The sequence below is a fragment of the Cuculus canorus genome, chromosome 11 (assembly GCF_017976375.1).
Source record: "Cuculus canorus isolate bCucCan1 chromosome 11, bCucCan1.pri, whole genome shotgun sequence".
NCBI lineage: Eukaryota > Metazoa > Chordata > Aves > Cuculiformes > Cuculidae > Cuculus > Cuculus canorus.
This window is the reverse complement of record NC_071411.1, coordinates 19,694,733-19,708,923: the sequence shown is the minus strand read 5'-3', so window position 1 is coordinate 19,708,923 and position 14,191 is coordinate 19,694,733. Positions and strand designations below refer to the sequence as shown.

Sequence of the window (14,191 nt, the reverse complement as noted above, 5' to 3'; positions counted from 1 at the left end):
TTAATTATATTTCGTTATTACAAATATTTATTGTCCCAATTAAGTTTAACAGGTAAGGAGTACTTGACTTAAAACCCTTATAGGCTTCTATGCTGGTTTTGGCTGGGGTGGAGTTAAATCTTTCCATAGTAGGCGATATAGGGCTATGGTTTGGATTTGTGCTGTAACCAGTACTGGTAACTCAGGGATGCTTCCGTCACTGCTAAGCAGTGCGGCGTCAAGGCCTAAACTGCTGCTCACACAACCCCACCAGTGAGGGCTGGAGGTGCACGTGGAGCTGGGAGGGGACACGGCCAGGAACGCTGACCCCACTGAACAAAGGAATATTCCACATCATATGTCATCACACTCAGCATAAAAACCGCAGGAAAGCTGGCCATGGGGGACAGATGCTGCCTGGGGCAGGCTGGCCACCAGTCAGTTAGTGGTGAGCAACTGTTTTGATTTGCATCACTTGCGTATCTTGGGTTTCATTTCTCTCCTTTTGTTATTTTAATTTTCATTGCAATATATTAGTGTCATTATATTCTATCTAAATTATTAAATCATTCTTATCTCAACCCATGAGTTCCCTCACTTTTACCCTTCTAATTCTCTTCCTGCATCCTACTGGGGAGGGAGGGAGGGAGGGAGGGAGGGAGCAGCTGTGCGCCACTTCGTTGCCATCTTGGGTCAATCCACAACAATTTGTCATTAACCAATGTAAGACCCGTGTAGTATTTTTCCTCTCATAGTAATGCTTAATTACTAGAACTTGGAATAGTTATTTGAAATCACTGGTTCTCTTCTAAAGAACATATTAACACATTTTAAGTACTGATCGTACCACTCCTGGGAAGATTTTCTGCAGCCTTTCTGCTGCTGCGAGTGCTTTTGGCTTCCCACCGCTAAGACAGTCTTCAAACTCATACAGTGGCTGTCGTACTGGGTTGGAGTAGGAGATCTTGGCGTTGTCCACAAACGTAATCTTCCTGACTCCCCAACCCTAAAGAAGAAGGTAATTTAAACAATGAAGACAATGGGCTTAGCCATTTATTTTTGATTAATGCCAGAAACTGAAGAGTTTTGTCCAGGTTTCCTAGAAAGAGCAAGCTACGAAAGCTTTTAATGCTATTCAGAGCAACAACCTTGTACTTGCACTGTATTAAGAGAACACAAAAATTGCCCTGCCCCAATATATATATTTACAATGATTCCTCAAAACCTTACCAAATTCAGTGCGATGTGCTAAACATCCCTGAAAGTAAAATACCAGCAGTTAGTTACTTCAGATTCTTCAATTTGAATATGATCATATTAGCTTGATAATTTGTTCCAGAATTTCTTGTTCAATCTTTTTTAATGCCTATTTAAAAAAAAATATTATTCCGCAAAGGTTCTTTCACTACCTGCTATTCTACTACTAGCAGAACTTCAAGATAGTGGCTACAGATCTTACCTCTTCCCTGCAGTTTATAACTTCAGTTAATATGTATTATGTGTGTACATTGATATAGAGGAATACAACTTTGCTCTTAGACACCATAGCAGCTGCTTAAAAAAAAAAAATCATCTAGAATTTATGAGAAACAGAAGGTTATTTTGAAGATTAACTAGGCACTTACCATCAAGGTCCTTGCAACACTACAACCCAGTGTACCAGCTCCTAGCAGCAGACACTTAGCAGACACAATTTTTTCCAAATCCAGAGTAGGCACCAACCGCCAGCACATCAATTTCAAATTAAGATCCACCGATGATTCTGCTAACCTATACCACCGAATAAAAAGAAACACACTTCTGAACATTCTTGTGTTTTCTACAACAAAGTAATTACTTTTATTTCAAGTAGTTCAATGCCTTTTTTTGTTTTTTAAGGAAATAATTCAATAATTCAACTTACAAGTAACATAGACAACAGTGTCCCAAGAATACTTACACCTAATAAGAATACAGCATGAGGCAAGGAGATTGAAAAGAACTGGTTTCCTGTACCCAGTTACACTTATCCTCAATGTGAAATATTACACTTGCCCCTAAGGAACGGAGTCAGTCCTTTGTGGGTGTTTTTAGAAGGAAAATGAGGTAGGAAATCCAAGCTCAACCTAATGTCAGATTTTTATACTGATCACAACACAGGACGTTAAAACTCGCATCAAGTTAGGTCATCGATAATCATCCACAGACTAGTTAATGGCACAGGAAAATGTCAGAAGAAGTAAAAAAAAAAAAAAATCCATCCAGGGCACAACAATCTCATTCACTCTCCTGCCTTCCCTTTCCAAAGGAGTATATTGCTTCACACAGACCAGTAATGCGTAACCCCCTACTTCCTCTCATAAAATTCCCTACAATTCTTTTGCCTTTCTTCTCTTTAAATCAGATACGCACATAAGTCCTCAGATTCCTGACATTTCCATTCCACTATAACTCATAAATGTAATTTTTGAAGCATTCAGTAAATTCTTTGTCAGACTAGGACAGTTGTTGCAGTCAAGAACACACACTAGTCAGTGAAGGCAGACAAGCCAGTGGGCTCCATAACCGGAATGTTTTCAATCTGTTGCCTACACATTATCTACAGAATGATAAAAACTACTAAGGTTGTGTTTCCTGAGCTCTTGCCTAGCACACCCTAACAAATCCAAAACTTTTCACCATGCTTATTTTCATTATACTTAACAACTCGCTGGTTATATAATTCAATTAAAACCAAAGACCTACGCTCCACTCAGTTTTAAATATAATGCAATTAAAATCTTAAGCTAGAGGCAAAAATTGCAAACATTTCTGCTGCACGCAGCGCACTCTAGTAAGGTCCTTGCCTAAAACAAAATTGCCCAAAGCATATACAGGATGTGTGTTACTCTATAAAGAGAGACAGACAGTTCTTTCATGTCATATTTCAACTTGTTATGGTTTAAGCCCAAGTAAAGGAAACTTCAGAAACTCAAAAGATAATAAACAAACCTTTTTGGATCCATGCATTCACTGAGATTCAGCATCCTTGGACCCATGCCGCCCTTTTGGTTTTTCTCCCATCCAACAGCTTTTGGACAATCTGTATAACATATTGAAAAAAAAATTTGAAAAAAAAATTTAAAAAAAAAAAAAGGAAAGAAAGAATAAAAGCTTTAATAACACAGGACAGGGAAAAGAAATTTTATTGGATGTAACCTTGTTGGAAAAAAAACTCCAAGTAAATAACCTGTATCTTAACAGCCTAGTAAGTACTGCTGTGCAAATATTGCTGTTTTACAGCAACTGAAAACCTTGCTTCTGGCACAAGTGCTTTACTATCAGGTCTACAACGTGCTGCTTGTGCTTGTTTAGCTGGCTTCAAGCCTAGGACAGAGGTGGCATGATTCCTCATCAAGCCTCCAGATTTTTAAGGTCAAGCAGACCCCTACGCTCAGAACTAGAAGAAATCATAACCCAGAACACAGTTAATTTTGCCGAGTTCAATCATCTCTTCATGTTCCCCATCTGTAAAATCAGTAATTAGATATCCTAATTATATAATAATTAAACAATTCACAATGACGATATGTAAAGCATTCAGAAGTTCTTACATGAGGTACAGAAATACTGTGACACCGTCCTGCATGCAGAAATTAAGTCTATGTCGTAATAGTACAAGTTTATTGCTGTAAACTGCACCTGCCCACCTCTGTATGGGACCGAAGAAACTCCACTCTAGCAGGCTTCTACCATTTTAGAAATAGTGAATTTATGGATTAAAAACTTCCTATTATATGCCTTTTTTCCAGCTGAGGGACCGCATACAAATTTAACAAGTAAGAGACTAATTGCTAATTGCTTGGGGTTTGGATTTCCTACGATCCCAGGAGGACTCTTTTTCTTCCTTTTTGACATAGAAACATAACGTAAGGAGGAAAAATTAAAAAAGAAAATGCTCTCTTCTTACTTTTTTTGAAGAAGGAACTATTTGTTTTATAGACATTTAATAGAAACTCAAACAATTTAAAATCCATTTGAAATTATTTAGCATAAGCAATAATTTAGTAGTATTAATTCACCTTTTCCATCTTCACAGACATTGCGGAAGAGGGGAAAAAAAAAGGAATAATTTTTGTTTTAATGGGTTACCTGGACCAAGGGCTCCCTCAGGAAGTTTTATTTCAAAGATAATGCTGTGTGTTACGTCTCTCACCCCTTGCATGGTCCTGTCTCTGAAGCAGAGCACTTCAACTGACTGGAGAACGTTGCCCCTGCTATGTAAAGAAAGATAAATAGAGACACGCGCAACTTCTTTGATGGGACAGAGACTACTTTTCAACTCTATTTCACACAACTGAAATTAGCATGTGACAATGACTAGTTTGTTGTGAAACAGCTCTACGGAAATGGCACTGCCAGCCTGGCCTCTGTCATTTATCCAATGTCGCTGGACAAACTGCATACTGAAAAAGAATAAAGAGCACGGAGGCAGCAGAGAAGACATCAGGTGACATTATGTCCTCTACCATGGCACAAGCAAGACCCATTTAGTTCTTGATATAGAATCACTTTTCCTCCTTATGATTCAAATCCCCAAATCAAACAATTGGAACTGAAAACCTCAATCTCAGAACGTGTAAAGCTCTCTGGGCTCTTGCACAGAGCCCATCATAAGGTATATGATACTTTAAATAGTGCTTTTACAAAAAATTCAAGAAGGTACAACACAAGAAGTAGTTTAAACAAGATTTCAAGCAGCTAGAGAGTACTGGCAGGGTCTGAAACACGTACTCCCAGGTACACTCATGACTGCGAGGATTAGGAATAATAGGAACTGGTGACTGACAGAAGTGGAAAACAGAATATGCAAAATCACAATCACTGAAGGCAAGTCATGTAAAGGTCAGAAGTTAAATTACAGGTGGATGATGTGAGTAAAGTGCCACAGGGGTAAAAACACCTAACTTGATATCAACCAATAAATAATCTTTGTGGGAAAGAATAAAATAGATACCATTTGTGGGCTGCCAGGATCAGGAAATTTCTCAGTGGCCATCCCGGATAGTGGGATAAATTACATGGATCATAAACTCCAACCGTTACCTGCAAAAAAAATTGCTCTAAATGAGAAATTATCTATCCATAACAATATTACGTTCACGGTAAAAGTTACGTGGCATTTTCAGTGTAAAGCTTCTGGACAGAGGCAGCCTAGACACATTCCATGTAGGTACAGGTGTTTGATATATGGCCACACTAGATTTCAGCCAAGGCTTTGGCACAGCTTTGAGATTTTGAGACTTCTCACTACAGTATGTGCACCTTCCTTAACCTCCTCAAACACACCACTAAGGGAGAAGCCAAACAACTCAACACTTGCTCTAAAAATAAAACTCAGTACTGATTTGGGGATGGTCACAAAGCTAAAGGGGACAGACCAGCAGGATGTCCAGTCAAAGGAAAACCAGGATAAATTCACTTGGAAAGCCAACCTTCAAGATGGGATCTAATTAAAGGAACTGGATATTCTGTTTCATCTTCGAGCAACATAATACCATGCTCGGAATTGAGGTATCTAAAACAGGAACTTACATCAAAGTCATAGAGACTAGAAATACCCTGCCGCCTGCCCTTAGATATGCTGAAAACCTGAACTCAGCTACCACTAGCGATACCCGCATCTCACACCTGCAGAGCTTTCCCTTCCAGCTTCTTTGCCTATAGGTGGACTGGTCTCAACTTTATCACACCAGTGACGTGTCCTAGAACAGTCTGAAATGCAGATGTGCCAATCTGACAGATGCAGATGGGAGAAACAGAGGCCCACACCCCTCCCTCCTCCCAGCCATACGCTGCTGACTCAAGCAGGTGTAAGGCCCCTTAGAAGCTGATTTGATTCCTTGAACTAGCAGAAAATTAATTCACCAACGGTAAAACATTTTTCTTCCAGGGGAGCAAGTTGAGTTCAGTTGCTCACTGAAATACCAACAAACTCTACAGGAAGCACTGATGCAACTAATCTTATGCGACAGGCCTAAAATTCACTTCCCTCCAAAGTGAATATTAATGAAGGCACATAATCCAGATGATTAGAGATTTCTCTCATATTGAGCACATCCCTATCTAGTAAGTATACACCTATCTGTGACCCATTATTGTATGGGTACTACCATTTAAACTCTCAATCTTCAAATTCTTATTTTACAAAGAAGAACTGTGGACCCAGAAAATCATTTCAGAAAATCAAATTTGGAAAAGCAAAAAGAAAATGACCAAAGTATTATAAACAAATTATAGAACTAAATTACTTTTACAAAGTGTGACAAGACCTCCTTAAGAAAAAGTCTTGTTTGCACTTATTAGCTCCTTACCATAACTCGAAGTTTTGATTCCTAACATCTCAAAAACAGGCAAGATCAAAAAAGGTTTTAAGTTGACCAAAAATAAAGACAGTAAAGCATACAGAAAGGCTCAGCAAAGCTCAGCATCTGAGCAACACGATCCAAACCAAAATTCAGTGTACATAAACACAACCCAACGAAGCCAGTCGTTACAGCAAGAATTGATACCTGCTTCATGTGCTACTGTAATTCTTCCCTAACAGAAAGCAACGGACCGCAGTCGCTCTGCACTCCAAGGACATCCACGACCTCTGCATTTAACAGAAGTAACATCCTCGCCTCTTCTGCTGCACAACACACCTACCTTCCAAAACCACAGACTATCTACCCCAAACATTCTTCACAAACACGTTCCTGGCAATTTTAACCCAAAGCTCTCATGTTTAACATGTCGAAAACTCTTTGATTACTGCTACCACAATCGAAAAAAAATAATATATGACCACCAATTTTTAGTACAACAATAAAAGAAGCGTTAGGATTATCATAGCATTGTAGGTACAGCGGTTGGCAAACTTTAATGGCTATGCTAGCTCTTCGGCAAACCTACGTTGTTTCTATTCTGATAACAAGGGAGATGGAGCATAAAGAACTTTGTTTTCAACCTGATTATTAATCTGATGTAACTGGGCTTTTGTGTAAGAACTAGAAACACTTAACACAAAAATCAGCAGCAGTCCAAGCTGCTGGTCTATCAACTGATCAAACACAGCTCAGCGTTGTAGACAATTTTTAAACCATTTCTAAATTAAATATTTGTAGGTTATAAAAAGACTTAAAATTCTCACTACCTTTTCCCCTTGATCTTGGAAGAAACTATCCCACTTTTTCAGCAGAGATATCACAACAGAATTGTCATGATACTTAATTAAAAAGTAAGGCAAGGCTGTAACCCCCTCTTTCTGGCAAAGTTCATCATAGGCTTTCTGGAGAGCTCGAATCTAAAAGCAGAAAACACAAACATTTTAGCAATCTTAGACAGAACCACAGCTGTTTTAGCATCTGGGAAGCTCAGCTAAGCAAAATAATCTTAGAATATAGCATATTCAGAAGTTTTAAAGCCCATTATGACTTCAACAACTGAGATAAAAAGAATCAGACGCAAACCCAGCATTTGCCAACACAAGTTTTAAACAGAGACACTACTATCACTGCCGCAAACTGATCTACCAACAGGAAGTAAAGCAAGATAAAAATTTCATGCTGATAGTCACAGCAGCTTTATAAGAAAGTAAATCTGTCCTATATTATTAGGAAAAGAACAGAGTCCCTTTTCAATTTATTTTGTTATATGTATTACAAGCATTTAGTTGAAACTCCGTCTTTGGATCACGACAAGTATTTTTACACTATTTATTATCACAGAACTAACAAAGACTACCTGTAAGGAAAGGAACTAAGCATTTTTCATTGAAAAAAACCCAACTGCTTCTTACTGATATGCCATTAAAAAGCCATCCAAGGTTTTGCATTAACTTCTGTCAAAAGGCATGTGAGCAAATTGATTTTTTTTGTCCTTTCGTATTCTAATATAAAAAGTTACAAAAAATTGTTAACTTTTCTCCTAAAAAAAAATCTTCCTTATCCAATTCTTTTTCTTGTCCAATCATGCATTTTATTAAGAACTGTGTAATTGCTAATGACTTAGCAATCCCAGGGGATTCTTTAAAAAAAAATGAGTTTCAAATCCATATCCAATAAGCTGTATACAAAAAATAAATGAACATAACCACCCCTTCAAGAATCGTTCGCCACATGTGCAACAAAATGAAATAAGGTGAAGTGATGTAAGGTGAGAGATTTTATAAAATAATGAGAAAAGAAGTAAATTAAAAGCCATGTGGAAATAAGAAAAGTGGAGATTTTTAAAGAAATTAAACTCTAAAATTAATTCAGTATGAGCTAACAAATGTTTTAGAGCCTACAAAATTGCTTAGTGCTACTGGCTTCATAACATTTAGTATCTTGAATACCTGATTTAATGAGAATCTGTCGCCAAGGCACACTGGTTTCTGAATTAAATGTATTCCATCGGGGAAGCAGAGAGCAGGGTAGCAAAACCAGTAATAGAAATGATACTTTTTTAAATCCTAGAAAAAAAATTTTGTAAAATTAGGTAATAAACATAAATCAAAGTAAATTACAGTTGGGAATACTAATCATAAGTGATGGTTGATGATACTAACCATAGTTCTCTTTACTTCACAAGGCACTGCGCCATGATTTTAGAAAGCAAAGAAAAAATACTAGACAACTTCCTTTCTCTGTATGTGTTTTCATCTGAGATTTAAACAAACAATGCACTTCAGGTTCTGTTAGCTGGAACATTACTTATAACTTTCAATTTGTTAAACACGTAACAGCAACTCTACCTTTACTAATATCTCTAAGGCCGTCAGATAATCATACGTACTTGTAGAAAAGAATACGAGACGGCACCATCATTTCGTAAATAATACATCCTAAAATATTTTATATCTGAACATTAGAATGACTTACTAGGTTTCTTAAAATGTTTTCAGACATTTTAAAATGTCTGAGAAGGATCCTGATAACATTAATACGCTAATACTAATAAAGCATTTCTCCTAAATAGAAACTACTGCATTATTCCCACTACATTGCTCTATCTGATATATATCAGATAGATATATATATATGATATATATCATCATTACTCACTGCGAATGTCAGCAGCAGGAACCTGTTCAAGAGCAGAGGGTTTTCAAGAGCCGCTCCAGATTTTATCGATTCCCATATCTGGCATTGATTGTAGAGACAAGAAAGAGTAAGGACAGAGAAACACACTACAAAGACACAGATGCACACTCTGACACAAAAAAAAACCACTGAAGCTGGGCAACAAGTGGAGCATTAATTCATGGATCAGGCACAGAGCATCAAATGAAAACAAAACAAACCTCATGAAGAACCTCACGTATATGAACTATTAACATAGCACACTATGGAACACGCTGTGATATTAATATAGCCTTTTATCATACTCTCACTTGTTTCACTCATGAGATCTATATATACTAGATATATTAATAAAATACTAGGAAACGTGCCTAAAAACAGAAGACTCCCAAGAAGGCAGCACACTGCATGTCAGTGAGAACAGAAGCTGTAATACTTGCCTGAGGCAGATGTGTTGGACCGTCAGCTTAAACACAATAAACACAGACACACACCCCCATAAGCAAATAAAGCATTCTGACCTTCCCAGTTTCCCTGAAGAGAGACATTGTATCGCACCTACCACTCCCAGAGAAGTACTAAGCCACAGGAACAAAAAAACTCATAGCCTTGAGTGAAGATATGCATGAAAACTTTGCTACTGAAGACCAGCAGGCAGAAAATTCATCTAATTAAAGGAATCAAGGACTGGTCTCAGTGAAGCGTCTCAAAAATAAAAAGACTGCCTTAGTTTGATTTTCAGTTCACTTTCACCATGACATTTAATTTAGTTAGTTAAAGTCTGGGCACACTGGCCCATTCCTTTGACAGCCACCTTATTGTTGCTTTATCTCAGTCTTCGGACTGTTCTGGAGCTTCCCCACCACTCTGTCACACAGACATATCACAGTAACAAAGTTTAAACGAGGCACTTGCTGCTTTCTGGGCGTCAAGACCAATTTTAAAAATGTGCTTTACAGAAACCAAGTCACTGGAAGCTCCAACAGCACTGTTTGACTTAAAATGAAGCCTAGCAGAACACTGAATTAAGTCCTCCACTGCTACTCCCTTGTAAAGAGCAGTAGAAAGTAAACGTCAACCTAGTCCTTCCACAGTACGTTAAATCCTGAGGCTACCATATCGGTGAGGAGGGACAGTACTTCCAATATTTGGGGCAGAGACTACAAAGCACTTCAGTGTCCAAACACTTACTACCAGTTGATTTGATTTTTCATCTTACCTCATTTGCTTCTTTTTCCAAAAGGGATTTCTTATCACAGGATTTGAAAGTCTCCAAAGTGTTGGTATTATACAATGTTCCAAAAGCAGGACAGCAACGTGCTGGTATTGAAGCGTTCCTGAATAAAAGAAAGAAACATCTGGAAAGCGGATACTAACCCTTTTATCAGGATCAGCAGTAGCTATCCTACAGTCTGAGGTTGCCCTCAAACTGTTAGAAAAAATGAGACACAGTAGCAAAAGTTAACAACAGTTCTAACCAAACACTTTATGATCATAATGCTTTACTGAACATGGATTGCTATAAGAGCCTCTGAAGTCACGCATCTATGTTATGACTTCAAAAATATACCAGGCATCTGTACTATCGCTAAGCAACGTGACAATATAGCGCAGATTCAGGATCTAAAAACTCTATTCAAATACAAACTATCCATGACAAATGTGATTTTTCACTAAGAAAAAATTAAGAGTGAACTTTAAATAACAGTATTTCATTCACACGGAGTTACTCAGTTAAAAAAAACATCCCAGAGGAAGCATAAACCGGATAAAACACTGAATAGTTTTTATAGTTTCTAACATCACCAGCCGGAGAAGTGTCGTTGGCAATATAGTATACATTTCCCCCCTTTTTGAATGTAAACTATGTAAAAACCTAACATTGTTCCCTTAATTTACACATCTGATTGATTTAATTGACTCCTTTAACATCATTCTCCCAAACTAATATTTCTGACCACTGCTAAGACTCAAACAGAGCAAATATTTGTTACATAAAAAATACACATGACGTGGCTTCCACAAATTTTTAAAGCTAAAAGGGAACTCTCCGTCCGACCCGACTGCCTAAAGTACAGCAACAGGAGTGCAGAAAATCACTACAGTAGAAAGAACAATTAAACCCTACATAAATGGGCCTTCCATAATTTTATTCTTTATCATAACATCTGACAGCTCAAATACCTCGGTACCATCCATTTTCTCTTCATTTGACACTCCTGTTCCAAATATCACAGCTTTCTATCAATTGAGCTTTGCTGTATATGATTCCAATATTGTACCTAAAAGTTCTCTCATGGGAATTAATGGAATAATATCTCCTAAAAAAAAAATCTCAAAATGTACAAAGTCTCATTAGGCTCCTCACACTGATCACACAAGGCAGAGAAAGTGACTTCTCTGATTTGCAACTTTCTAATCCATCAATTTAAAACAAATGAGACAATAACTACAAAGACAGCTGTTCCTCTGTTAGTTACGCTGTCTTAGGCATTTGCTGGAAATCAAGATCACGTGGAAAAAAAAATTTCCCTCTCATCTCATTTTTTTCTGTGTACACTGAGCAGCTCTGGTTTACCTCTCCCTTTGGAGGCAAAGGCAGAACTATTAAATTCCAGATTAAAAACTTCAGGAGATATTACAATGTAAGAACTAGGGATGATACAAACTATTTTGAGATGCTAACTGTGGGTTCAATTTGCAGTAAGCAAAGACCTAAGGAAAAATGTGACCAGAAGTCAGATGACTGAAATATTATTCTTCACACAGAAAAGATGAAGAAATGGAAAACAACGGTATTTTGTATAAACATATATACAAAAAGTGAGTGAATTTGAGACTTGCCAGCATCTTTTAAACTTGGCCTTTCAGTTGAATACAGTACTTCAGACACAGAGACTTCAAGTTTGTGACTCAGAGAAGTCTCTCCACTGCTATAAAGTTCATGAAAACAAGCACTTGCTTGTATGCAGAATTTACCACAGTAATATTCTAAACCAAAGCAGGACTAAGATGCCATGAAAGTGTCTTCATGTATAAATTCAGGTAAACCACAGTACGTACTTACGTATCAAAGGCGCTGAACTCCAGTGTCAAGCGAGCTGGCAAACCCAAAGGATCACCTGGACAAAAAGCAGCAACATGCTTCTTTTAAGCAATATACAATACATAGACGGATTGCCCTCTTTTTGCTAATGGCAGCTATAAATCACCCACACACACATCAGAAATCACAAGCTCGCCCAGCCATGTTTTCTAATCTTCCAGAAAAACACCTAAAACCTGTACACAAATACTTAAAGAGAAACGACAAAACACCACCAAACTACTACGCAAGATCCTCAGTTCGTACCTACCGTTGTAGTAGTAGCCTTTGATGACTTTTGGGGTCTCATCCAATCGGTACTCATTGAGTTTCTTCTGGGTTAGTTCGTGCCAGAATCCTGCATCCAAGGCACTACTGAAGGGAGCAAACTGCAGCTTTGAGGTTCTGGGATCCACAGGATGGTGCACCTCACTACTAGCAGCTGCCATGACTTTAGTTAACGAGGGCTGCTAAACAGAATTCTATAAAAGCAGATACACCTGGTAAGTATAAACTTAATTGACCATGTTACTCAAGACTAATTAAAGCTTCTTCTAAATACATTTTCTTGGGTTGAAAGACAGAAATCCTTACTCTATTGAATGCCTATGTAACTCCAGTTTTTAAAGTCATTGATCAGGAACCCTTTCAGTACAACCAAAGGCCCTCACATTTCTTTTATGTAAAATTATGGAAGGCAAGTATGCATTCTGTTTGGCCAAGGTGTGTAAAAGGATCTGAATTCCTGACAGACATTCCATGATTTCTCCTGTTACTGAGGATACCACGCCTGAACTATGTACTTCCGAGTTACGTCATGCATTGCGCTGCCACAGATAAAAACAGCAAAATGCTAAACACTGTATCTCCATTTCTGATGTTCTCTAGATATCTGTCTAAAAGGCTATTAGTACTTTTAAAGTCTGATGGCATTTAAAATCTGAACTAACATTTATTTTAGCTGTCTTCACTCTCAGCCTGAGATTTGAGAGTTGAGTGTTTTAATTAATAATAAAAACAACATAAAGTTGTTACATTCCTTGCCAGACAAGCTCTCTTAAAACCTGATGCTTACTCATTTTGAATTTTCTTTCAGTTAAACATTCCACCACTGTAAACACCACATATTAGGCAACAAAAACTTATCTATACGCTAAAGAATTAAAAATTTCCAAAGCTGATGGCATTTTTCAACTATGGGAAGACCAGCTGGGATGGGTTCCTGGCAACGCAAGGTGCAGGTGGGCACAGCATCATCTCCTACCAGGGCAGGTGGTTAAAACTGATGTAAAGGAGGAGCATTTGAAAGCAAAAACACAGCTGGACTTCTACTATTTGCCCTCCTCTTGACAAACAAAATTAATCACAGTATTACAGGATGGTTTGGGTTGAAGGGACCTCAAAGCCCACCTTGTTCCACACCCTGCTACGAGCAGTGACATCTCCCACTGGATCACGGGGTCAAAGCCTCTTTAATCATAGAATCATAGAATAGTTTGGGTCAGAATGTACCTTAAAGCCTATCCAGTTCCAACCCCCCTGCCATGGGCAGGGACACCTCCCACTGGCTCAGGCTGCCCAAGGCCCATCAAACCTGGCCTTGAACACCTCCAGGGATGGGGCAGCCACAGCTTCCCTGGGCAACCTGGGCCAGGGCCTCACCACTCTCATGGTGAAGAAATTCCTCCTGTCCAGTCTACATCTGTCCCTCTCCAGTTTATACCCATTGCCCCTCGTCCTATCTCCACAAGCCTTTGTGAACAGTCCCTCCCCAGCTTTTCCATAGCCCGCTCAGCTACTGGAAGGTCGCTATTCTGCTGTAACAGCACACCTGCCCGTGGATTGCCCCTCCGCCCCCGCCGTACCCCCCCCGCCCTCCTCACCGCTCCCGGCGTCCCTGGCCGCGCCGCGCGTGACGTCACGTGCCGCGGGGGCGGGGCCGCGCGGAGCTCGCGCGCCGGCGTGAGGCGCGGGGGCGGAGCCGCCCCTCCCCGTCCCGCCCTCATAGAGCTACAGAAACCGTCGGTGAGAAAGAAGCGGGGGCGTTATCGAACGGAGCCGCCGC

The 14,191-nt window shown here is 39.0% G+C and overlaps 1 protein-coding gene across 5 annotated transcripts in view; it reads right to left on the bottom strand.

Moving 5' to 3' along the window:
- The window catches only part of ATG7 (autophagy related 7), a 115,854-nt gene extending 101,799 nt beyond the window's left edge, over positions 1–14,055 (bottom strand). For all 5 annotated transcript variants that reach the window (XR_008451616.1, XR_008451619.1, XR_008451617.1 and 2 more), the window contains exons 1-12: positions 14,010–14,055; positions 12,398–12,608; positions 12,109–12,163; positions 10,261–10,378; positions 9,024–9,101; positions 8,315–8,431; positions 7,133–7,282; positions 4,955–5,043; positions 4,090–4,214; positions 2,950–3,040; positions 1,605–1,749; positions 827–985 (exon numbers count right to left, since the gene is read on the bottom strand). Coding sequence is in view for 1 of the 5 variants with exons in the window: in XM_054076243.1 (XP_053932218.1) it covers positions 827–985; positions 1,605–1,749; positions 2,950–3,040; positions 4,090–4,214; positions 4,955–5,043; positions 7,133–7,282; positions 8,315–8,431; positions 9,024–9,101; positions 10,261–10,378; positions 12,109–12,163; positions 12,398–12,575 (1,305 nt within the window). In the remaining 4 variants the exon portion in view is untranslated. The remainder of the gene's footprint in view (positions 1–826; positions 986–1,604; positions 1,750–2,949; positions 3,041–4,089; positions 4,215–4,954; positions 5,044–7,132; positions 7,283–8,314; positions 8,432–9,023; positions 9,102–10,260; positions 10,379–12,108; positions 12,164–12,397; positions 12,609–14,009) is intronic.
- Between the last annotated feature and the right edge of the window lie 136 nt (positions 14,056–14,191).